This window comes from Dermacentor variabilis, chromosome 1 (assembly GCF_050947875.1).
Source record: "Dermacentor variabilis isolate Ectoservices chromosome 1, ASM5094787v1, whole genome shotgun sequence".
Lineage (NCBI taxonomy): Eukaryota > Metazoa > Arthropoda > Arachnida > Ixodida > Ixodidae > Dermacentor > Dermacentor variabilis.
The window spans coordinates 131,056,301-131,083,066 of NC_134568.1; the positions used below are offsets into that span (position 1 = coordinate 131,056,301).

The 26,766-nt window shown below is 42.0% G+C and overlaps 1 protein-coding gene across 1 annotated transcript; it reads right to left on the reverse strand.

Annotated features, from left to right (window-relative positions):
- ubl (Ubiquitin-like protein 5) lies at positions 1 to 26,766 on the reverse strand. Its single transcript, XM_075694974.1, has 4 exons — positions 26,574 to 26,766; positions 26,353 to 26,436; positions 18,791 to 18,828; positions 1 to 185 (listed from the first exon to the last, which is right to left on the reverse strand). Exons 1-4 carry the CDS (start codon positions 26,627 to 26,629, stop codon positions 142 to 144), a joined length of 222 nt encoding a protein of 73 aa, XP_075551089.1. The 5' UTR covers positions 26,630 to 26,766; the 3' UTR covers positions 1 to 141.

A 26,766-nucleotide genomic window follows, 5' to 3' on the forward strand; every position in this document is an offset into this window, starting at 1 on the left:
TATGAAGCAAACAACAATGTTTATTTTCTTTTCATCTGCTGATTACTTGGCTTGATCAATGCACATCCATGACAGACATCTTCGACAGATAAACGACGAGAAAAACTGTACAACGGCCAAACAGAGATTACCGTTGTCTTCTCACTGGTAATAGAGCTCCAAGTTCATGCCATCATGAATTTCATCTGACATACACAGTTAAGGAAACATCACTCTTAGCATTTCGAATTCATAGCACATTTTGTGTGAATCCAACCAGCAGTGCTAAATTTCACAAATAATACACTCCACACATCCCTTACCAAGCTTTGCATCAGCTACAAACATTGCAAAGCAGACTGTGTGCTGTAAACGAGTAACAATGTAGGTGCCACCTTATAACACGTTGATTTCCAAGGATATCAAGCAGGTTAGAAAACTTGCGCGAACATTGCAATACAACTGCCTAATGAGTAGTAAATGGCTACACAACAACCAAGCTGTGTGGGGTTGACTACATTAAGACCTAACTGCTTATAGAGATGTTACAGACATGAAAATGCAAAAATGAAAATGAACATAAACTGTTGCGTTTGTAGTAGCTAATTTAAGAAAGATCAAGAAAGGTATTCATGACGCCTTCACCTATGTCTAGAACTGTATATGCTCTGGAATCATAATAAGTTCTTCAACTCATTTCTTACTGGCATATAGGAAATTGATCAACTTGATTGATAGCTTTTCGACATGGTGCCAAACATTAACTTTGCTGTTACACTACAAGCAATGCCATGAAATGTATGAAAAACTGCACTTTCATTTTTGGTCAGATTTGTGAATATTAGGGTCTCAAAAAAAAAAAAATGAAGATGGGAGGTATCATTGAAATGGGGGCTTCCAGTGCATGTTACACTTCTTAAATCAAACATTGCAAAATCAGCAAAATGTGCACTTTAGCTGACCCTGCTGAACATTTTTAAAGGGGCCTGAAACAATTTTTAAATATAGTGAGAAAATGTTGCCAATATGTCGCAGCGGCTTCTGTGAATGTGTGAACCAAATATTACTGCACTGCATGCAGCAGGGAATTAACAATCTCGTGTCAAAAACAGCAAAACATTGCATGCTCTCATTTCCGCAGTCTCATCATGCAGCGTCATCGCAAGCAGCCAGACCCACCAACACTATTGGCTGATTTCGTTATCATGAGAACATTCTTAGAAATACACAATTGCTAATTTTGAGTTAAATAATTGAAACATATATGTATCTGCAATCTCAAAAAGATAGAAAAATTGTTTCATCTTTGCACTGCCGGAGCTGCATCTGCTGCACACAGCCTCCAAGATAGCAGTGGCGTGCTGCGCAGTGTAGTCTACCGCAGCCGCCACGGGGTGCTGCAACGAGCCTCAACTTTTGGGCGGGGCTTGCCCTCTTAGCTTCTCCCCCATTTAGCTTCCAGCGTGCCAGTGCAGACGAAAAGTGGGAGAAAGCCACGAGTTGGTGCAATAACTCCCCTAATACTTGAAGCATTCAAACAATTTTTGCAGTATGAGATTGATGCAGCATGAGATTCAGTGCCTTTAATAGTGACCCCAAGTTCACTCGAACTCATACTAGCAAACGAGTCTGAGTTTGAGTGAGCCCAAACGAGTACCAAGGTGTTGAGTCTGAGTGAGTCGAAGCAAGTCCAAGCAGCAGTGAGAATGAGCAAGTCACGAGTTGTATTGGGTGTGAATTTAAGTCCAAGTGAACTAGAGCTAGTGCACGTAAACAAGAGTTCAAGTACATTTGAATCGCATGTAATTACATTTGTTATTTGGTCCATGAAACTTTCTTGCAAGAATTACTTTACATGATTTCAAGTTAATCTATTTTTGTATCCAGGAATGGTGTCTGTTGGAAACAGTGAGCATGAGTGAGCATGTGAACAGTGGACTCACGTGAGCCCATATAGTTAAGATGTTTATGTGTAAGGTACCAGAATATACAGTGTCTCAGCTGCCGTGCATGAAGTTTAAAAAGAAAGAACAGATTATGCTAGGCAAACGAGACCAAGCGCATGCTGTTTAGGGGGTTGAAAAACTGCCAGTAATCTTTAGTAATTGACATTAGCAAATGAAAGTAATTAGCTAACTTTTCATTGTTGTTCTAATTGTCAACATATCAATTAGGGAGTTCAAGAGAATCGTAGAGACATAAAGAAGTGTTTCCAGCAAGGTGCACATCTCGTGTTTCCTTCTTTCGGCAACTAGAGAAAGCCCACAAAATACGAATAACACCATGTGACCGCACACCCACGTGCCAAGATAGCAGTTCCATTAGACAGTTTCATAAGGAAAGCAAGCTGTTCATCTGTTACTGAGCCGAGTGGCGATGATAACAGCATGCGCATTCTTTCCACAACATGCAAACAACTCCCTCAGTGATTATTGTTTATCAAGGTGAAGGAAATGTGCTGCCCTGAACGGCGAGCTGTAGATGAACAGCTTGCTTTCCCAGTGAGAATCTTTGATGGCCCTGCTATTCCGGGTACACGAGCATGCAGTCGCACTGTATTTTTCATATTTTACAGGCTGCTTTATTCGCCAGAATGTAAGCATGCCATGTGTACCTTGTTGGAAACACCTCATTTTGACATGTCTCACAAATTTTTACGACTGATTAACTGACATCTTGACAATTCGAACAATTAAAATATTAAATAACTATTTTTAATTAGTTCAATGTCGGGATATAAAAAATCACTGGCGGTTGCTCAACAACTCTAAACAACATGCACTTGGTGTTATTCATGTAGAATGACTCATGCTTTTTTTTTTTAACACTCGGTGCATGATAGCTGGAACACCTGGTGTAGTGAATTGTGTAAGCCTACCTTTATGGAATATGGTCTTTAGCTTTTAAATTGGCTGACAATTAGTGTGCTCTTTATGGCTCTCTTCGGGCTCTTTTAAGGCAAAATCTAGATCAGTATGCCTACTCATGAGTACACTGACTTGCGCTCATTTTACAGGCAGGTGAAATGCAATACAGGTGAAATGCAGGTGAAATACAGGTGAAATGCAAGGCCAGGCAGAGAGCTCACGTTGACGCTGCTTATAAGAAAAACCCTTCGTTGAAGCTTAAAGATAAACTCAAAAACAAAACTGAAGAGATGAAGGTAGCTATGCAGACAGCCAAAGATAAGTACTTTAGCACATTCCACCTGCGCATACAGAAAAGACCGAAAGAACTGTGGCAATTCTTTAAAATGAACAGTAAAGATGTATTATCAATACCTGCTCTTGATAGCGACGGTGCTACCATCCATAACGACATTGAAAAAGCCGAGTGCTTTATGTCGTTTTTCAGTTCTGTGTATGCTGCTCGTGTTGACACTCAAAACACTGTGGCGCGATCCACCCAAGTGGTGGGTGAGCCCATGGACGATATCGTGATCGACCAACGAGGAATAGAGGCAGCTCTCAGGACATTGAATGCGTCTAAAGCAACTGGGCCTGACGCTTTGTCACCAGCACTGCTTTTCTTGTGCCCATGGGAGGTGTCCAAATATCTGTGTGTAACCTTTACTAAATCTTTACTAGAAATATATTTACCAGATGACTCGAAACTTGCCAATGTCGTCCCTGTGCATAAAGGTGGACCCCGAAGTAGTGTTTTGAATTACCGGCCTATCTCGCTTACTAGCGTTGCATGTAAGATACTTGAGCATGTGCTTTACAGTAATGTTATGAGCCACATGAACGTGCACTCTTTGCTCAGCCCCCAGCAGCATGGATTTCGCAGTGGATTTTCCTGTACAACACAGTTGCTTGAGCTGACGCATGATTTAGCAGGAGCTTTGGATAAGTGTTTTTCTGTTGACTGTTTGTTTCTAGATTTTAAGAAGGCGTTCGACGTTGTCCTTCACTCTTATAGAAAAATTGGAAATATATAATATAAACAGTACGGTTGTTAGCTGGATAAAAGAATACTTAAATTTAAGAAAACAAAAAGTTGTGCTTAATGGCAAAACATCCCGTGAAGTTGATCTGTCCTCTGGAGTGCCCCAAGGATCAGTCATAGGACCACTTTTATTTCTTATCTATATAAATGATATTTGCTCCAGTATTTCATCGCAAATCAAGCTATTTGCCGATGATTGTGTTTTGTACAGGACTATTCATACTACCCATGACTGCAATGTTTTACAAAACGACCTGTACAAGGTGAATGAGTGGTGCAACAAGTGGCACATGAACATTAACATGAAAAAAAACCGTTCATATGCGTTTCTCGAGGTAAAGAACCCCTCATGACTTCTGTTACACTTTAAATTCAACCATGATATCGGTTCAGGAGCACAAACATCTCGGCGTTTATTTCAGACCTGTTCTTTCTTGGAGCCGTCACATTGATCACATCACATCTAAAGCATGCCGCATTCTAGGTTTCCTGCGCAGAAATGCAAAAAAGTTGCCACTGGAGACAAAGGTATCATTGTACAAATCAAATGTCCGATATGTTCTGGATTATGCGTGTGCAGTGTGGGATCCGTGGACGGCACGTGACGTGCACAGTTTAGAAAGAATTCAAAGCATAGCCGTTCGTTTTGTTTACTCAAATTACACTAGGAATTTCAGTGTTTCAAGCGCAAAAGAAAGCCTCAGTTGGGAGCCACTGCAGCAACGCAGGAAATATCTCAGACTGAAACTCTTTCACAACATATTCCACTCTCGAACAGGTATAAATCCCGGGAAATATATTTCCAAGCCTGATTACGTTTCTCAACGGCTGGACCATGAAAATAAGGTTAAAAAAATAGCCTGCAAAACTGAAGCGTTTAAAATGTCATTTTTCCCCAGAACCATAAGCCAATGGAACAAGCTACCATCCGATGTTGCAATGATTCTATCAAATGATGTCTTTTCAAACTCTATACGTCCACTGAAGTAAGATAGTGTTTTTGCGTTTTGGTGTGTATGTGCGAGTATGAAAGCATTCCGGGTGTACGTTTTGTTTTGCCTGTTTTATTTATTGGTTCTTTGTTTCTTCCCCCCCCCCCCCCCGCTGTAATGCCTACGGGCGCTGTGGGTATTGTGATAAATAAATAAATAAATAAAAATGAGTATGCGTGTAAGTGATGAAGGGTGTGAGTGGACAGGAGTATGAATAGGAGCGACTCCCGGCAAGTATTAATGAACACTTCAGTACGAGTGAGTGCCCGTGAATGAGAGTGGACAGAGTACAAACTTCATTGAGATGAGTGTGAACTGACTTATGAAGTCATGTGAGTGGGTGCCTGTGAATGTAAGTGGATGCATGAATGTCATTGCTGGTGAGTGTAAGCAAACATGAATATGACCTTAAAGAGTTCCAGTAAATGTGAACAGACATGAGTATTAATGTGTGTGTCTGAGAGAATGAACGCGAGTGCCGATGCAATGAGTGTGTGTGCACATGAGTACAATTGTGGCGTGTGCAAATGGCCCCAAGTGCAACAAGCGTGAGAGCTTGTGGCCATAGGTTTCGAACTCATGAGCTCATTCTGTCCAACTTGCACTTACTTGTGATGTTGATGAATAATACCCAGTGAGTTCGAGGGCTGGACAAGCATGTTTATGGGTTTTGTAATTATTGCAGTGAACTTCACTGAGTTGTTTTATGTACTATAGCATATGAGTCACCAGGAATAACAGCGAGGTTCAACATGAATGTTGATTCCATAGAGCCTCTCGAACAACATTTTGACTACGTGGCTTAGCTGGCATGGTCGAGTTGAACACTGCATGCATTTGTAACAAGGTGGCTATAGTTACCGGCATGTCCATAGCATTTGTCCCCATTTATTGCCTACTGCGCAGCGTGCAAGTCTTAAAAATCCACTAGGGGGTATGCGAACTGAAGAAATAGTCATTTTGAGCGTAGTGAATTTCTCAACTGCTTGTCTCCGCTAATGCTCGAACCATTCCATTCCCAACTGGTAACCATTATTTCTTTCGGTTCATGCTCAGGTACATTAAAAAAATAATGGCTCGGGGTTGGGCTCAATACGAGAAAATTTTTAGTTTGTTTCGGTACGATTTTCGGGTCGGGTTCCATTCTACACCCTGATTGAAAGTCAACACCATGCATATCATTCTCTCTTCTTCTGACTGTGTTTGCGGAGCCCAACTTATTTCATGAGCATGCTTGCAAATATGGGTGTGTGAATATTTCAAACTTTCGAATAACGAATCGAATAGTGTCCTATTCGTAAATGCAAATACTTTTAGAATATTTCAAAATGTCAACTGCATGCAATTAAACAGATAATTGAAACGAAAGCAAGTTTTCACTCCGGAAGGCATAACAGTATAGATATAAAACATGAAAACTTGCGTAGCGGACCAGGTTACGTCGCTTAGGCAACCCTGCTTTACAGGCTATACAGAGATCATTCACTCTCTCTGAAGAGTCCTGCGCATGCACCGAAACTACTTGCTTGCGTCTAATGCTCTATTTAGTGCATTTAATAAACAACATTTCATAATGTACTATGTAATGACAGAAACTTGCAAACTGTAAGAATATTAGGATGTGAACATTACAATTATTAGGATGTGACCTGATTACAATGCTTCGCTCAAACCCAAACAAATTCTGGTGTGTCATCTCCACAAAACAACAAACTAACAAAATAAATCTCGTTGACTCAGATGATGAATTAATAAGCCCTAATAATTCCGCAGCAGCCCTAAATGAATTCTTCACGTCGGTATTTCATGTCCCTAATCCCTGCATTATGGAACCTTTACCTAGCTTCTCCGCAAAAACAATGCCTAATGTGCAAATAAACCCGGATGCCCCCCCCCCCCATATCTAATCTAATTCGCTCTCTTAAAATATCATCCTCGGCTGGCTGCGACAACATAAACACCAAATTACTTAAAAGTACTATAACTCTTTCTACAAAATTTTTGTACCTTATATTTATTCAATCTTTAAACACAGGAAACGTTCCCGACGATTGGAAAAAAGCGAAGGTAGTTCCCATTTTTAAAGCAGGAAAGTGCGATAACCCTACTAATTACTGTCAGATCTCTCTAACCAGTGTCCCATCTAAGCTCCTTGAGCACATTATAGCATCTAACCTAATGGATTACCTAGAATCAGTCAATTTTTTACCCTTTACAACATGGTTTTCATAAATGTCTGTATTGCGAAACTCAACTTGCCGAATTTACTCACGACCTACTACTACACATGGACGATCACCTTCAAATAGAAGCAATTTTCCGAGATTTTTCAAAGGCCTTTGACCGCGTGTCTCACAGCCATCTCCTTGCAAAATTATCCTCCCTCGGTATCCGCCCCAAGATTATCAAATGGATTGAAAATTTTTTAACATGACGCGTTCAGTTTACGTATGCTAACAATTTTCAGTCAACCCTTACAGTATAACTTCCGGGGTTCCCCAAGGCGCAGGTTTATCTCCTCTATTGTTTTTGATTTACATAAATGACCTTCCCACTAACATATCAAAGAAGCTGCGGCTTTTTGCAGACGATTGCGTTCTTTGTGACCCCCTTCATACATCTAACGATACAATCACCCTACAACATGACCTTGACACTATCGCTTCTTGGTGCGAAAAATAGCACATGCCTCTTAACCTCACTAAATGCGAGGTAATATCCTTCACGCGTAAACACACCACTGTACACCACACTTATCGCATTAACTCTGTTCCTAGTGACCACACGTGTACTTACAAATATCTAGGAGTTCATACGACGCCATCACTTTCATGGGTGAAACATATTCAAACAATTCGCTGTGAAGCTTCACGCACACTAGGGTACTTACGACGTAACTTAAAATCCGCATCGTCTGAAATAAAAAAAACTAGCATATTTAACGTATGTGTGACCCAAACTTGAGTACGCATCATCCATCTGGCATCCCTCACAAGCTTATCTCGCCGATGATTAGAAGCCGTACAAAACCGCGCTGCTCGCTTCATTACGTCACAATATTCAAGACATATCAGCGTAAGCACCTTAAAACAAACTTTGTCTCTTCCATTGCTCGCTTCACGGCGCATAACTTCTCGTCTTTGCCTTCTTCACACTTTCTTTTGCTTCATTCAATCAGGACATGCCCTCTTAAAACGCCCGTTCAGAACATCATCCCGTTTATCTCATACTCACCCCTTGGCGGCGATAAAGTGCCGGACGACGGCGATGAGCGGCTCATTCTTCCCCCATGCCGTAACACTTTGGAACGCACTCCCGGATGACATTGTTTCGTGCAGCGACCGCAAAACATTTCGCGAAAAACTAAACGATTTTGATAATGCCAACATAACCATATGAATACCACATCTGTTTATTTATCGCCTCGTTGGTACTGTGTATATGTTCCGTTTTCTTCTTTTTGAAATTCTCTTTTTTTGTACCTATTGCAACCAATATGCACTTTATTATGTAACTTTCTTGTGAAGCTGTTCGACGTTGATGCACGCCCCCCCCTTATGTAATGCCTTCGGGCCCTTAAGATTGAATAAATGAAATGAAATGAAACATCATTTTATATTATGATAGTGTTCATCGGCGCATATTTGGCCTTCTCTTTTCCCCTTAACAATATTGTGATAACAGCTGCTCATTTTTGATAACTATTCAATATTAGGTCCGGCTTGTTTCTGGCACTATTCGATTTGTATTCAATCTGGTCTCAAAAATCCCTATTTCCATACTCCTACTTGCAAGTCCAACAGACAAAGATGTTGCTGGAGCACGCAGTGCCTAGCACCTGATTTCGAAGTGAAAACACACATACAGTTGACTGCATATAAGAAACATTATTGAAACAGTACATATTGAAGAAACATATTGTTACAGTACTTATGAGAATGCACCATCATCTCCACTCCTCTTCCACCTGCCCACCTAATATTTTTCAGATATGCCTGTAGCACCCTGCGGTACATTTCTGTAGCCCGCTGACTGACCACTATACTCCGTTTCATAAATAACAGGACACGCTGCAGAAGCTATGCAAGTAGTGTGGCCATTATGCACACTTTGAAGTGCTGCTGTTCTTGATCTGCAATGTTTCCTATGAAATAACTAGGTCATATAGTCTAACTACTACTTCTGGACAAAAGTTTAGGTCAAATCACGCAATACCGGTGCATATTTCTGTTTCTAATAGGCGACATACTGTTTTGGTTATGGTCCAAGTGACGTGCTGCGGCTTCTGTACGCAGAAGCATGTTATTCTGCTTGTGTGGTGGTAAACAAGTTTGGATCTCAGACACATATCATGTTTTGCAATGTAGAAGGATGGGTCTTAATTTCACTTCTAATTACACGGAGTGTACCCAATATGCTTTAATGTGATGTATTACTTTTTGGGTGTGGATGCTAACAGTGAGAAAAGTGTCTCTAGCTTTCGTAGTGTTGCCTCCTATGCATAAAAGGGAGTATAGTACTTTTAGATTCGATTCAATTCTGATTTGACTCTGACTATTCTTTTAGTGAGCAACAGCTGATTTTGAGTCCTGGTAAGTTATACACCTGCGAGTCTAAGTACATGAGTCTGTAAGTTTGAGTTCAATATAGTTAATTTATTTTACCCTTGGGGCATTTTGGCTTTACAGAAGGGGGTGAGCACGTTAGCCACAGAACATAAATGTGCCTGAATTTGCACAAGATAACTGCATATAAGAAACATTATTGAAACAGTACATATTGAAGAAACATATTGTTACAGTACTTATGAGAATGCACCATCTCCACTCCACTGTGTCTTACATGTCTTACATGTCTTACACTGTGATCTGTTAAGATCACAGTGTAAGACATGACTCACCATGTGTCCCTTTCTGTCATAATGGCCTTGAAAAGCATGTCAGCATTATGAATTATTGCACCACTACAACCTAGAACTGGAGTCACCTGTAAAAAAGGCAAGTAAAGACACCTTGCCAGTTTTTTTCGTGGTCAAGACACAAAGCTGCCACAGCATAGAGACAGAAAGGCACACATGGCAAGTCAGTGTCGGGATTTTTCCTATTTCCTTTCCCCTATGTTGTCCTTGGCGTTTTTGTTTGTTGGCTTCTTATGATAGAACTACAAGTCGTTGAAATATATGATGCCAACAAAACCAGTAAGCGTGCGTTGTGCTTCTGAACGGATACATTGCCCCGTAACACAATTGCCACAGCACTTACGCTTGTATTCCTATTTAGTCGTACTCAATATGAATCCAAACATGCTACGGAAGTTGAAATGCACGAACATGAGCACTCGCCAGCCGCCCACATCAAGTTCAAGCTGTCGTCAATTCTGCTCAACGGAGGTTAGCCATATTGTAGGAGCCTAGTTCATGCATTTGCCACTGTTAGACTTGCAGTGAATTTATGCCAATAGGATGATAAAAACAGCTTTTATAGCTCAGTTTTGACTGCAGTGGCCATAGCTCTTTAAAGGGGTGATACTGTGCGCAGAGTACTTATGCAACACAAGAATGGCACATTTGTTTATATTGGCACATGTACAGACACCCCTCGCTGTTCTCTCCAAGTACTGTAGAAACCGTGCATGGCTGACACGAAATAATGACGAAATGCTCAAAACATAGGTATATGAACACTTCCCATGCGCATTTCAGCATATCAGTTGTATCAGACCGAGACAAAAGGCATGAGCGCCTCGGGCACTTTGAAAACGGGGATGTGGTACGGCCACGTAGTCGCTGTTTTTGGGAAGGCGGTACTGCTGATTTTGACGGGTGGTCTTCACTTTTCGAGTTATTCATCAGCCATATAGTTTGTGTGTTTGAAAGTGTATTGCTAGAGTAAACTCTGCGCACATATGCACTTATTTAGAGAGCGCGTATAGCTACCAATCGAAAATGCTGATGCTTGCTGTAATTTCAGGGCATTGACTGATGTTGTTTACACTGCACTATTGAAAGGGCCATGACTTGTTGGCTGTTTCGCATTAGAAGCAAACTGTGTTTTTTGGCAACTAATAAATTTGTCAGCATAAGAATACACACAGATCTACCACTCCACATAGTTGCCATTCGTTCATGGAAGTGCCGGCAATCGCGACTGACAGCCTTCGATCAAGAATGGTGATGTACCGCGGTGTTGGCACTGCACCATGCCGCCACTTCCCACTTTCTGTATGTGCGTCTTATTATGCTAAGAGTCGTTCATTTCAAATCGGTATGGCCAGGACTCAACTATAAAAGCAGTTTCCTTCGTTGTACTTGCTTATCCTGTCTCAGGTCCGCCAGTAGTGGACGAACTTGTAGGCTGTGTTAGGCCTAATGAAGCTGCGCTGAACGAGATTGACACAGCCTCAAACTCTATGTGGATGGCTGGCAAGGGCTGGAAATCGTGCACTTCGAATTACAAAGTATGTTTCGACTCAATTTGAGCGTCAATAAGTACACAAGCACAGTTGCATGCGATATTTACGTTGTCGGTACATTGTTCTCATTCAGTGGCTGATCGCACCACGATCGGCACACCGATTTTGTTGGCGTCGGCGGAACAAATGCCTCTCACTGTGCTGTCGGTCGCGTCCTCGTCATACTAGTGTGACAATATAGGTCTCCCACTGACAAAGCCTGCCAACTTGTCGGCCGAATGTTGGCACTGGCATCAGGTGGACTTCTTATTGATATCAGTGTCGTGTCGGCCTATATTGTAAAAATACCGCACGTTAACCGACTACCGTTGTGAACAGCTGAAGTTTCTACTAAAACACAGCGCAAATACCGCGTCGTTGGCACTGCACCTATGATACATGAGTCTGCGTCCTCGTCGACTATGCTGCAGGCTGCCCGCACTACAGTAAAACCTCGTTAAACCGTACCCACTTAAACAATAGTACAGTCAAATCCTCGACTCAGCAGCCATTGAACATAATGTGTTTTGTATCCGCATAAACCGTACCAGCTTATTGCGTACGTATCGGTTAGCACGTAGTGTTTCCACTTTTCGTCGCGCAAACACGGCGGTGCGTCATCTCCATCGGGCAACCCGGCAGATCAACTAGCCTCAGAGATCGAAACAATGGCCTCCAAGCGCCCTGTGCGTTTGTGCGTGAAGCCACATCAACATCATTTCGGCGGCGTGCTAGAGAGCGTTGTGGCGTAGTGCAAGCGAGGACTCGCGTTATGCCGAAGCTCGGATAAAAAGACGCCGGATGCTCAGCATAGAAGAAAAATTGGTCATTGTTCGTGCTATCGAACGTGACACGAAGAAGTCGGCGCTGGCACGCGAGAGGGATCTGCTGTTGACTATGGTGTGTGGCATTTGGAATGCGAAGAAGTTGTGCGGCAGCGCTGCTGCGACCGCGAAGAGATGTCGGCTGCGAGGTTCGACTTTTCGCCATCGTTGCCTCTGTTGTTGCCGAAGTGCTGGCTAGCAACAGTGATGAGGACGACACGGAAAGCGATAGCACGGGCGATTCAGGCCCGACAGTGGCAGAAGCTGCGCGTTACGTCAGCCTCATGAATGCAATCGTCGTGACGAGAACAGCACCCCGCAATGAAAAAGGGGCCCCGCGACTTCTGCAGCGCTACCGCGCACGTGCACGGAGATTACGTAACACCAACGAGGAATCTACCATGCGAGTATTTGCCAAGAAGCGGGGGCTGGCTGAAAAGCTGCCTCGTAGCTTCAGCAAGTTTGAGGCCGCTGTCGCTGCTAGGCCGCCGCGGCATGAAACGAAAATAACACTTGTCGCACGAAGTGAATAAATACTGCATGTTTTTTTCCCCTTTCATCACTCCCTCTCCGAGTTCCGTTTTTGAAAGGTAAGTGGTCGAGCTCATGCTATTTCGGTTAAACAGTACTATCGTTTAGCACGTACTTTTTCCGAGCTCCGGCCAACTACGGTTTAACGAGGTTTCACTGCATTGCATACGTGCGCATCGTCTGGTGCACGAACCACCGATGCTGTACAAAATGTTTCCGGCGCTCACTGCTATGGTACAGCGCATGCGCACTTGGATCATGAAAAAGGCGGATTGCATAGAAGATTATCTGAAGTTATTCAGGTGCAATGAGATTAATTATAGTGTGTTTCGAAATGGCACAGATCTACAATACTCACAATACTGTGTGGGAGCTGGTTCAACTCACTGTAAGCTTTAGAAAGAAATGAAATTGAAAAGGACGCAGTTTTGGAGTCAGGACCATAAGCCTTACGTGCATGGGCAAGACGAAATGACACAAATGACAGTGGAGTTACAAAAGTATAGTGCAGGGATTGGTTGTGGTAGTATACCTTATGAAACAGAATGAGACATGATATGGCCCTTCATAAGAAACGGGAAATTGAGGGAGAATTTCATGTGTGCCACACTCGCTTTGCAGCTGTAATTAAGAGGAATGGAACTGAGTGATTGTTTGAAGCGAAAAGCTTCACTACGCTAGTCAACACCGCGCTTCGCGCGAGCCGGCGTATGTCGGAGCACGAGTGACGTCACGCACGGCACAGGTGACTGCCGCCGACTCCATCGTCTGACCTTTCGCCGCTGCCGCGCGTGACGTCATGCGCAGCGCAGGTGGCCACTGCCAAGTGGCCAAGCAATTTGCATAACTACACAAAGCGGACGTATAGCATAACCATAAGCTAACCAAAGCATATCCATAAGTTAAACCGCAAGCATATCTCTAGGCTAAATCATAAAGCATAACCATAAGCATAACCATAGGCTAAATCATAAAGCATAACCATAAGCTAAACCATAAGCATCACCGAACCTTTTCACTTCGAGATATCCAGGCTTAACCTTAGCTATGCCCCAGCCAATTTTTTTCCGTCTTCAAGCTGGTTGACAAGAAATTAGACAGAGCCCATCATTCCATAGTCTAAGTGAAACTGATTCAGTGAACCCCAGTGACCCTTACTGGGTGCAAGCCCGTAAGCCCGTGAGTTTCCGTGAGCTTGCCTGGGTCCGATTCTTGCGGGTCTCAGTTGAGTGAGTCTATCAGTATCTGCTTTTGGCGAGTCTTAAGTCCAAGTGAGTCTGGCTAGGTCTGATTTTGAGTCAGTATAAGTCGAAGTGGGCCCTCAGCAAAACACAGTAGAACCTCATTGATACCTTTCTGTTTTCCCAGCTCTTGCACTCGGAGCACCAGTCCTGTTTAGTTTCTATAGGGTCATGCATATTAATTTTCCATTTATTATGTTTCTCTTCCTAACTGTTGCATACAAAAATTGAGACTACTGACATTGCATAGTTCGAAGGCAGCGTTACACTGAAGACTGCACATCACCACTGAAAAAGTTTACTTCACAGAATGTACCGTGTGGTGTACAAGGATTGTTATCACCATGTTCCTATCGTGGCCAATCTCAACATGGCTTGCAAAGTCGAAAGCCAAGATGAAGTCAACAAAGGAAGAAACAGTCACCCTACACCGATGTTGCGGATGCTGTCTTGTGAGCATTAATACCTTGTGTAATTACTTTGATATACAAGGCTGCACGAAAACTGAAATAGGGCTACGAGCACCCAAAGAGATGATGCTGTTATTATTTAATTTTCAACCAAAGTGCCAGATAGAAAATGTAGAGTTAAGTTAGAGTGACTCATAGCTGCAGCCTCTACAGAAAACTGTTTAACATTCAATGTGAACAGCTGGCGGCAGTAACAATATTTATTGAGTGGGTTTCTAACAGTTTGTCGTCTTCCTATTCAACTTCAGATAAGGTTGTGTGCAAGAGTAAATTCTTGTATTATCAACAGTGCTGCTGCAAGTGTTATTGGATATTACCATTTTTTCCAAGTTATACATTCGTTTTCTGTGGTCCCATAAAAAATTCACCAATGGGGTTCTACAGTGTACATTTTGGGAATGAGTCTGAGCAAGTTCCGTTTATTTCGCAAACATATGCAGGGTGTTTGGTTCTTATAATTGAAGTAATAACAAGTGCAACTTCTTATTTCCCCACAGTGTGTAGCTTTTATTCATTAGTGTTTTAGCAGCGTATCACAATGTATCACGAAATGCCTCCTGTCAATTGGAGTTTTCACTGAAAAGCCTGCAGTGTATTTCAATCCAACTTCTAAGGAAACTTGGCATTCAAGAATCTCTTACTGCGTAACACAATCAGTTCATATTATGCTTATTCTTTACTGGTATTGAACACGGAACACAGAAACTCCGGCAGTAGTTCCAAGATACATGGAGGGGCCAGCTTGCTTTCAGAAATAATCTGACTGATAATGTTTAATAGAGCATGAGGAGGATAGCGAATGTCACGCATTATTATTGATTATTGTTTTTAGCATGTTCTAACTCCGAAAAGTTGAAAACCACAGGCAAGCCAGACATTTTGTATGTAGCAGTTTTATAACTCTTAGTACTTTTCAGCAAAATTGTAAATCATACTTTTAATTCACTCATCTTGCGGAAAGTTTTTTTGCGTTCAATCAAAATACCAATTATCCGGCTACAATTTGATGCAGCACAGTATACATCGCATCTGATATTTCTTAAGACATTAAAAATAAGAGTGCCAAATATGAATGGACTTGAAAAGAGTTAAAATGCATTGCATACATCTTAAAGATGTATGCAACATTTTTACTATGTATAATGTAAGATGTTAAGAGACCTAATTGCTGAAAAGTTATAAACAAAGTGTGCTAGAAGAAAGCATTGGAAGAAAAATGCCTCTAGGCAATTAATGGCGGCACCAGCAAGTGGTAATGCCACAAGTTCTTTTCTTTAGTTGCGATAGTATCAGTTTGCAGTTGACTTAGAATAACTGAAACTTGATAATTAAAAATTCCAGTACATTCAAACACATATAACATTTTTGTTGATCTGCTATGACCTTAATGCACATTGAAGATGCTTAATTCAAGCTATGCTTTTCAATAATTGGGTTAATTCAAATTATCGGCCTCCAGGACAGCACAATGCATCTAAGAATGCTGGAGGAACAACAATCATAATAAGTAATCAAAATGTATCTAAATATGTTTGATATTCAAGCTACTGTGTACATTTAAAGGCAAGGGCAAGAGAGGGTCAAACTAACACACTTGCACATTTATGGCTCTGATATCCCAGCAATGTGTGCACAGGATCTCTGTTCTTTTTTCAAAGCCATTAACTTTGGCAAATCAGTTCTTTGGAATCCCACAAGGCGGGACCATGACAAATTTTTCTTCAACTGCGAGGCCTTATTTCTGAGAAACCCGTATGGGTTTTCTTTGTAGCTTCATGCCACATTCGGGTGAATGACAATTTTTTCCTTTCATACATTAGCTTTATGACTTTGCTGCATTACCATTAAGGTTGTGCAGAGGGATGCACAAGATTGCTTTGTACATATTTTTTACGCAACGCTTATACAACTCTGCACAATTCAGACAAATATCTGCGGCCCATCGAACAACTCATTGGCCCCATCCATTAACATGGGTCAATTGCATATAAGGTAAGCCTCCTAAATGCCTAGGTGCCTTTCGGGCAGACTTCACTTGAAACAAACAACTTTATTCCTGCACGTGCAATATTTTCTTAGGTTTGAGGTATGGAGTCCTCATACATGAACTCAAGAAGATCACTGAAAAATTAAAGATTTTTACAGCTTTATGCTACAGTGTGTTCTTAAAGGGTCCTTGAAATGATTTTTACCATGCCTAAGAATACCACCTAGACATAGAGAATATCTCTCATAGAATGCTTTCTCACAAGAAATTTATGGCAAATTAGTTCTGCGAAAGCCTGCAAGTGCTTACAGGCTTCTGCAGAACTGATTTGCGATGTTCAGTGCCCCAGTTACTCGAGTTGTCGATTAATTCGCTCTCGCTCTGCAATCAGCTACCCTCCTGGCTGGCTCAGATGGTAGAGCGACCGCCCAGAAAGGCATTCGTCCCGGGTTCCAGTCCCAGTCCAGGATGAATTTTTTTTCAACTGCGAGGCTTTCTTTCTGAGAAACCCGTATGAGTTTCCTTTGTAGCTTCACGCTACAATTCGGGTGGATGCCAATTTATCCCTTTCAAGAATTTTATGTTGGCACATTATACATTTAAAGAGCTACAAGCGGTTAAAAATTGCCTTCCTCTCAAACTGCAGCATTCCCCCTCGCCCTTTATTTTATGTGGCTATGGCTATGTTCCATCTGCTTGGGCACAACACCATGCAGTAACACTATACTCCCATACGTAGCAGGCAATGCTGCAGAAGCTACGCAAGTAGTGTGGTCTCACTTCATGCATTCCGCAGTGCAGTTGTTCTTAATCTGCAAAACTTTCTGCAGAATAAGTCAACATCACATATTGCAACTAGGACTTGTGGACTCACGTTTTTATCAAATGACGTATTATTTGTACACCTTTGTGCTTCCGGTATGTGACATAGTTCGTTTTCGTCGCGAGCGTAAGTAAAGCACTGTGGCCACTGGCCACAGAAACACGTCACTCCAATCGTTTGGTATTTAACAGGATCAGATCTCCGACGCCTTCTATGTAATAAATCGTCATATTTTGTGACATGAAAGTATGAGACCTAATTTTAGATCAAATTGCATTACACGCACCTATATTTTACTTCTATATGCGACAAACTATTTTTGGGCTGCAAATACGAGTAGCAAGAGAAGTCTCTCCAAGCCTTTGTAGCAGTGCCTACGCATAAAACTGAGTGCCACCTATTTCCGGACGATTTGAAGCTAGTGTGTTTCCTCGTCTCTTTATGATGTAATTTTTCTTGTTACTGTGATGATGGTGGCCTCAAAATGAAGTCAATGTGCAGTGCTCACTTCTACAGCATGCATTCATTGCAGTTTACTCCCAGCACACATCTGCAATGAAAGAAGATGAGTGCGATAGAGCACTGCTACTATTTGTGTTTCTGCAGCCAAAAGACATCAGTGCACCTATGTTATGCGAGATAGCACCTCTGTGTCTCACCGGCTGCCGTCACCACTGTACTATTACCCTTTCTCATATTTCTCACCCCTCACCTTCCTCTGTGCAGCCTCCCAGCTTGGATACAGAGTATTCTATTACCTGCTTGTGTGTGATATACTCCAGATGTTTACCAGAACTGGAGGTAAGCAATATAGGTCTACAGTTAGAAGAAAGTCGTCGCTTAGCAGATTTCTAGAGGAGCAGGGCTTTGGCTAGCTTCCTGCACTGGCAGGAAAAACGTCTGAAGTCAATGATTTGTTGAAAGTTCTAGCTATTTATAGAAGATCCTAGCTATTTCGTTGCTATCTTGGCACTTTTCTGTTTAATTTTTCTTGCGCAAAACTATAAAGGAAGGTAAAAAAGAGTAAATGAAATGCTTAGCACTGAAGCATCCCGCGAACATTCACTTGTACAGATCATTGCTCACCATGCCCCATCAATACCGGTGCACCCCAACAGGTCTCCACATCATCACTGAAAATATGGCTAACATTTAGAGGTAGAATAGCAACAAGTATCTGCTCAGACTTGAAAACAAAGCAAAGTTGAAAAAGGACACAAGACACAGTGTTTAGTACACTGCTATCTCTTTTGGTTGCCTTGCATTAAGAAGCAAATGGATAATGAAACACCACGAATCACTTTACTATATACAGTTTCAACTGAGGCATTATTCCAACCATGCATATAGTGCAATAAATTTACTTTTCAGATGCCACAGTGTTCAGTTCCCAAATGTCCTGAAGTAACAAATTTAAGAAACACAGGAAAATTAAACAAATAAATAAAAAAAATCTGAACTGACACTAGACTCCCTCACAGCTTATCATTTCTATACTTTAGAATTTCTCACAAAGCAACTATTTCCCCACCTTGCAAAGGATACAGTCTTGCAGTGTGACATGGTCCTTGAAAATGGTGTACCTTAGGAGAGAAAAAAAATTATTATTGATGTGGAAATGTCTGCAAGGAAAATGTTCACAAAAAGAAATTAAAGGTAACCTCTACAAACTCACTCATAACTCAAAGGAACATTTTCTCAATATGTTCTTGGGATAACAGCATGGGGTAACAACAGCAAGGATGTTTGTTTCACAAAAATAATTGTTATGTCAGAGAAAACGAAAATGTAAATGGCATCAGTAATTTTACACAGCACAAAAGCTTTCCTGCTTCACTATGTGTGCTTTCTACAGCTATTTTCATTCAACCATAGTACGGTCTGTGTCCAGCTGTGCTCTATAGTATATGAATGCATGAGAAGGCAAGGTTTTGGCTACATATGCCTGGAAGCAATGAATATGTTTCAGATGTTCACAATAAAAGAAGATCAAGAACCTCGTGGTGTGTTCTGAAAGCTCCATCATAACCTTTTGAGGTGACGCACGCAGCCACCTCGAGAATCCGTATAATTGTTATCACAATAAAAAGATTACCACAAGTGCGCAGTGATCAGAGCAATGAAATTTCAGTAAGTGGCCCTGATAGTAAAAGTAACAGGCCGTTCCCACTCCTCACACTTCAGGATAGTTTAGTAGACAGCTACGGCTTGGGAAGAATTTTTACAGCAAAGCTGTTAAGGCAAGCTGTTAACTTTCCCCAATATCGTGTACACGTGTAGAAAAAACTATTATCAGCAATGGCTCGAGCGTCGTCTTCCACAGCTGGCTCGCTGGCACCCCTCAGCGCTACCACGTGAATGCACTCGTGCCACTGTTCCCGTGTTTGTCGTCACCTTCTTCCACAGCTGGCTCCGTTGCTGCTCGTCATTCCAACGTTGAATTTCACTTCTCTTCTGTCGTTGTAATGGGGAGGCCTCGTTTACGGCGGTATGAGCCACTGCTTAAGGGGGTATGAGCCATTCAGTGTTTTACGTGATGGACAGATTTAATTTTGAAGAATCGCAAGCGGCAATGCTTGGCGGATGCCGCTAACCATGCCACCGAGCAAACTCGACACATCAAATGCAAGCAACGGCGGACTGCAGGCATACCATCACTGACGTTGTTCTCTCCATCGCAGCAGAATGTGTAACCTCCTTAAGAAATACAAAGACGTAACCAATAATTGAGAAAGGCTTTAATGAACTGTGGGGATTTACCCAGTGATAAACACCGGGGCTGCCCATTTCAGCTTTAATGATTAACCATCTGTATGGAGTGCTTCTGCTGATTGTGCTTTTTCGTCTTTTATGATTGTGAGATGGAAATGTCATGATATAAATTCACAATTGCACAATCCCTTTTGTAAAACACTGCACTGGAAACATGGAAAGAGCCCAGCACTCTCACTATTTGCCAATTCCTCCACACCGGTGTTGTGTATCGCAATTTCACTGTTCTGGTCCCCGCCAACCACTTGTGCTAAATCTTTTCCTTTCCACTGCCACTGTATATGGCAAATTTGAACACAACTTCAGTTTAACCTAGCCAACAGGATCTGGCACCATTTCTAATAAAGACATGCTAGCACAATCATTGTTGTAGTGGGTCATTTGGGGATGATGCTTGTTTTTATTTTCTTAACATTTATGTTAACTTCTTTATGGATTTCTTTGTCCATGAGCTCTCATCTTAACGCTGCTGACTTGTGTCGGCGCTCCATCTGAGTAATAGGACTTTAAAGAAAGAACTGATTTGTTGGGTATAACGTCGCAAAGCAATACACAGGCTATAAATGATACCACAGTGGGGGGGAGCCGGATTAATTTTGACCACATGGTGTTCTTTAATGTGCGCCCAAACCACGGTATGCAAGCTCTTTTGAATCAATGTGGCTGCAGCAGCTGGGAATTGAACCAGCAACCTCATGCAAAGCAAAAGAATGTCATAGCTACTCCGCCACCGTAGCGGATCGTTTCCACATGCCAAGTTATAGAAACGCTTTGAAAGGTGCTCCGAGTGTAAGTTGGTTCTCACACTGACCACATTGTTGTGATCGGCAGCCGTTCAACCCACGACAACCTCCAGTCACGGCTAGCGCAATTATGGGGAATGGGCCGATGGACTCGTCAAAATGGTTCTCAAGATGTATGATTTATGGCCAGCACGGGAGTACCTCAGTCGGGAGAGGTTTGGACAATTGGCAAGGATACGGTTCTTCACCCGTCAGCCGCACAAATTGGCACGTTCACGCCGGAGTCAGTGTACAATCCCCCTTCCCCTGTTTATGCCCAGTGATGTGCATCTATTTCCGACAAAGCTCCTTTCGGAGGGAAAGGGCAATAGACCTTCGGATCGGTGGGACTTGATGTCATCGGTCTCCTGACGGCGGATTGGGGGAGGTGACTGAACAATGACCACCCAGGGGATAAAAGGAGTGACGAACCCCTGAAGAGATTGGCTGTTACAACTTCATGAACTTTTTCTGTACTACTTTGAATTTTCTTGTAAATATGTAAACGTAAACTTGTTTGTAAAACGTCCTGGATATTGGGCCCAGCTCCACGTTCCCTTACTCCTCCACAAGCAAAGTAAATTCCACATCTTCGGACCCCCATTCGCAACAGCATATTGCAACATGTGCGCAAGAGCGCAACTGCAATTCCCATTGCTCAGCCTCTGAAGAATAGACTGCATCTCACACTTCACCTTCAACTTGTGCGTGTACCGTGCCTGATTGAAGGCAGGAATGTGAAAAACACCAACATGGGTAGGGGAGTATAAACAACATACAAAGAGCACAGACACAAAGTTGCAGTGATCATTTCTTGGTGCTTCAGCACCGCTTTTTCAACAAGTTGGTCGATAATGTCCACAACCACATGACAACAAACGTGCCGCTGGCAGCCTTGTCACCCTGCACAACTAACAATAGTCTGCCCCACTAACAATAATGGTTGGTGAACATGTAGCCAAGAAGCTTCAACTTGTTGGCTGACAATTTGGCAACAATATGTGACACTGAAAAACACACTGGAAGTTTGGTGGCACTCAAAGCGTTAACTGCTCATTTTGTTTAAGTTTCACTGTCATTACCAAAAGGTCCTTAAGACTGGCGAATCAGGAATGTCGACGGAAGTTTTAACTATTTCTTACCCTGCCAACATCATGAATTTCTTGAACAATATGTCTTGTTATTTACGACAGCATTGTAGCTTTGAGCATGCCTAAGCCTTGTTGCACTAGAGAGGTGACAGGAATAAATGGTAGAGAAGTGGCAATCGTTGATGGCAAATGGTAATGCAGAGAGCAAGCACATTAGAGGCAGCCTAGTGAGGAAAAGATACAGCGCACTAGAAAATGAAAGCATGGAAGGGCCAAGCCACACCTAGCACCTTCTAAAACAAATGTGGTACAGATAATTGCAACATTGGAACCAGAAGGCTGCAGAGATAGGAATTCAGTACCTTGCAAGGCTTGAAATAGGTGTTCAATGAACAGTGCTTTATTGCTTTCCAATTTATGTGTCTAATAACTTCTGGGAGTGTAAACACTCGTGTTCTTCCATTTAAAGGATTACCGATACAAAATTCTCTGGACTCTGTTTCTTGCACTTAGTCAGTAGCTATTGACTGAGTAATCTTGCTACAGAAACTCGTTTGCTCCAGCACATGATGATTGTTTCGAGGAGCACCTAATGCCCCATGACGCACGAGTGTGCACGTAAACAGCAATGATCACATGAGCACGCAAACCTGTGACGCACATCAGCACACCGACTACCATGCCATCTGTGCTCCTCTTTTCCTCTGCTAGTTTGATCGGAAACCTGTGCATTGCTACACCATCATAATGCTTCGTTGGACAGAAGTGCACTACGCGGTATCATCCTGGCATTAAAGAGATTTATCCATGGTTTGGCGTATCCGCAAACTTCGTACTGCTTGTAGTTTGCTGAGTAACCATAGGGGCGCACACCAGGAACAACACTGGTAGCAACATTTGGTGATGCAGTGTCTCAGAGATGACGCAAAACTAATACGGCAACTTACACATTCGACCTAACTGCTATGTAAAGTGTTGGTAGTGACATAATCAATAATGTATGCACTTTTATGATAATTTCCTTTGACAATAACACTGACATGACAAACACATATTAAAACAATTGAATGCATTGCAGTTCAATGAATTGTCAGAGAATGTCGCCACCAGCTCTGCTACTGCCGGCCAATGGCACTGGTAATCTGGCAATCCGTAAATGGCAAGAAGCTTGTGCCTATGCTTCGGGTACAAACGTACATGCACTTCACGTGCAGTCAGTGCAAGACACCCAATGCAAACAGTGCTGAAATGTCTCCTGAACAGTGAGACATGCCAATGATGTCACACGTCACCGAAATCAATCGCCGAAATACACGGCATAATACTGTTTACAAAGAAGGCCTATGCTTATGACTACATTGATAGGTGCTGCACTTTCCAATTTGCCGCTCGCATTAATTTTAAAATTAAATTAAAACGCGTTCTAAGTGGCATTTGCTAGTGAAACTTCACAGACCATACCTATGAGCTCACCAGCAATGTAAACTAAAAATTTTGAGCTAAAATTTTTGCATCAGTACCCCTTTAAAGGGGCCATTACACCCAATTTTCACACTTGCATTATACATTGCACGTCTGACGGAACATGTCCCACAGCAAGCTGGTAAAATTTGAGTGCATTCAGTGTGGCAGAAAATTTGCATTGTAGTTTTTTTAACATCACAGTTGAAACGTCCATCAATTTCGCGACAATAACTGGTGACCAAATGAATCGCACCCCAAGCTACTTCTCCTTCAACGTAACAAAAGCCAATGTCGGAGGCCATGCTTTTGTGTACAATAAGCACAGAAGCGCTTGTAGCAACCAAAAATGCACCATGATCGCCACGGACTCGACAGCTTCGGTAGTCAGCCCGAGATAGCTTCTGCATGCGTTCTCTGGTTTGCGTTGCTTTTATCGTGCGAGTGAAAGAATTGTGTGCACAATTCAACGGCGACACCCTTGCTGAACCATTGGGTGCCACAGCGTGTGGAGACATCCAATGTAGTTTCTCACTGTATCAAAGCAGTCAACACAGCAGTGGCCCTATGGTTCCTGATGTCACATAATCCATGCCAAAATGGCTGTCACTATCTGTGGGAGGGGCTTAAAGGCAGTGATTTCAAATTGATAGTTCCAGTTATAATTTGTGCTGAGAGCACAGTTACTCTCAGTTGCAATAATAAACTGAGCATAGTTAGAGGACCATGTCACGGCCCTTTTAAATACTGGACACTACTTGCGCTCACACCTTTGCATTGCAAATAAAAGATTTTGCAGATATCAATATGACACTCTCAAAAAAATTTTTATTTGAAGACAGAACTTCCTAAACCATTTTCTCATAAAAAATTTTAAGTATTCGATCATCCACACTAGTCTGAAAAAGTCTGCATGCGAAAAAAATATAAAAGATAAAAAAAATGCAGACCGACATACTTCTATGCTACAAGAGTGGAACATTTTGCAATATCTTAAGCTGTTTACTTGTGTTTTATGCTTGTAATATTGCAAACAACATTTTAAATTTCAAACGTGGCCAAAAAACAAACTGCCTGCCTATAGTCAGTGGTGTCGCTACAGTCAACAGCACTCAAGGCCCACTGTGACACCACCCCCACCCTCTCGTTTCAGTAATGAAGCACAATTTTGTCCTCATGACTTGCTTCAGCATGGAGTTGGTTCTGTAACTAACAACTAATTATTATTATCATCATTGGTGTCCAAAGTAACGCGTGCAGTACACAACTCCCAATTCAGCACATCACATCGAAAGCACGTATTTACATGTTTATATTGTATTAACAGGCACAAAAACAGGTAGGAATTTTTTTTTATTTAAAAAAAAGAACATCTCAATAAACAGAGGAAATAGTGCTCAACAATGAATGTCTCCTCAAGATTAACATTAAAGAAATAAATGTGCACACAAATCACAAGAAATGCAAACTTTGAGAATGTAGAAAGAACTGCAGTGATATGTGTGTGCATATGTCTGCACAGTGTATGCATAGCCATATGCAGTGCACATTGCATATGGAGCCGCATAGGTATATACAAGAATTGATTATTTGGATATTTAAGTGAAGTTAATTGAAAGAAGCAACCTGAAAGGACAAAACTTGAAAGGAGAGGAAGAAGATGAGCCAGAAATAGTAGGCAAGTAGGCAAAGAAAAATACAGTCTCAGTAGAATGAGTAGTATTTTACAGGAAGTGTCGCAAGAAAATTTGAGCACCAATTCATGCTAATCTTGCACATTCCAGTAGAGCCTTCAGCCCTGGTGGCGAAGTATTTCTACAGTAGTTATGAGTCCTATGCAGGTGCATCTGCAAAACAATATTGTACACACCTCTCAGGGGGACGTCTCTAATGCTTATTTCATTTTAACTCCATGTTTTAAAGTACCCCAAGGCATTAAGCTTTGCTAGGAGCACCCTACGAATTTCCATTATTTTTTGTTTTCTGTAGTCGGTGCACATTGCGATGACCGAGCGTCTTTCGCGGAGTTCCACACCGGCACCTTTTCGCTTCTTTGACTAATAATTCTTTATTTCACATGCCCCTTTCCCCCACTTTGGTGGGGATTGTCATGGCATGGATAGGAGTCAGAATACAGCCCTTGAATAGTGCTGTTTTGAAGAGCATATCACTGGAGTGATTATTATACTAGTGTAGTTACTGAAGTGAGCACAGGACCATTTCAGCATTTAAACTACTTTGGACGTAGGTCATGGTAGTGCACTTGTGGGAGGAAAAAAGCAAAAAGAATTGAAGTGATGTTGACCCAGATGACAAAGACTCAGCATTCGACAAGTAGCTCAGCATATTATATGTCATGCAATCATGTAAATGATTTGCAACTGGTGTTTCAAGTAACATGGAATGTCAGTTTTGTTATTGTTATTCTTCCCTGTGAGTTAATATTCGAAGACGGTCTTCATTTCAGATATCGGCCTAGAATCGTGGACGGCCCATATTTAAGTAAATACTGCTGATCGATACCTTTCAATTCTATGGCCAAACCGGCACAGTCACGTGAACACAGCTGCCACTCCACGTTGGGCACGCTAAAATGTCCAAGCTGATGAAAACTCACGAATACAACGTTTCGTGTTTTGCGGGCATTTTGTTGTAAAATACATTGAAACAAAGCCTGCGGGCAGAACATCCACAAGCAACTCGTCAATATTCTTTTGCACCAACAGACATAGCCAGGATCTTGCTCCGACCGTAAACCGCACACAGGGAATCACGAATATGCCAACAAACCAAACAGAACAAGTATTACTCCTAGACGATACAACGCTCCGGGCTAATCGCTGCGTAAATAGCGCTTGTTTAACGCCATATATGTCTGATGTGCAGCGCGCATTGCATAATGTGAAGCAATGCCACCTGCGATTATCAAAAAGCAAAACCGTTTAAGCGTCAGAACCATATCCAACTCAAAACCTTCATGAAGAGACAAGCCAGCACCTACCACTTCTTCAAGACGATTTTCTCCCACCGTGTTCCCGTTTGCGCGGCTATGAGTTTCTTCAGATCTCCAATTGTGTCATCTTGGCTTTAGCATTTTATTAAGGAATCAATTGAACAAAAAAAAAACATTTCCGCGCATGGAAAAGTTTCAGTGTTACACAAAAGCACAAAAAGCAATCGCTGTATGCACACTCCGAGTGTGGAGCGCAAAAAAAAGGATACTTGCACTTGACCCGAACTTTTTTTCCCAGTCTGTCGTTGCATGTAATTTCGATCATTATGACTTATCTAGCCTGTAAATCTAAATTTGTTTCAGCAGACAAACCTATTGAACTCCAACTTCAAGCCAATATTTCGGCCACTCAACAGAAACACGAAACGTTTGTTGTGCACAGAGTTGTTAGCACCGCGGCAA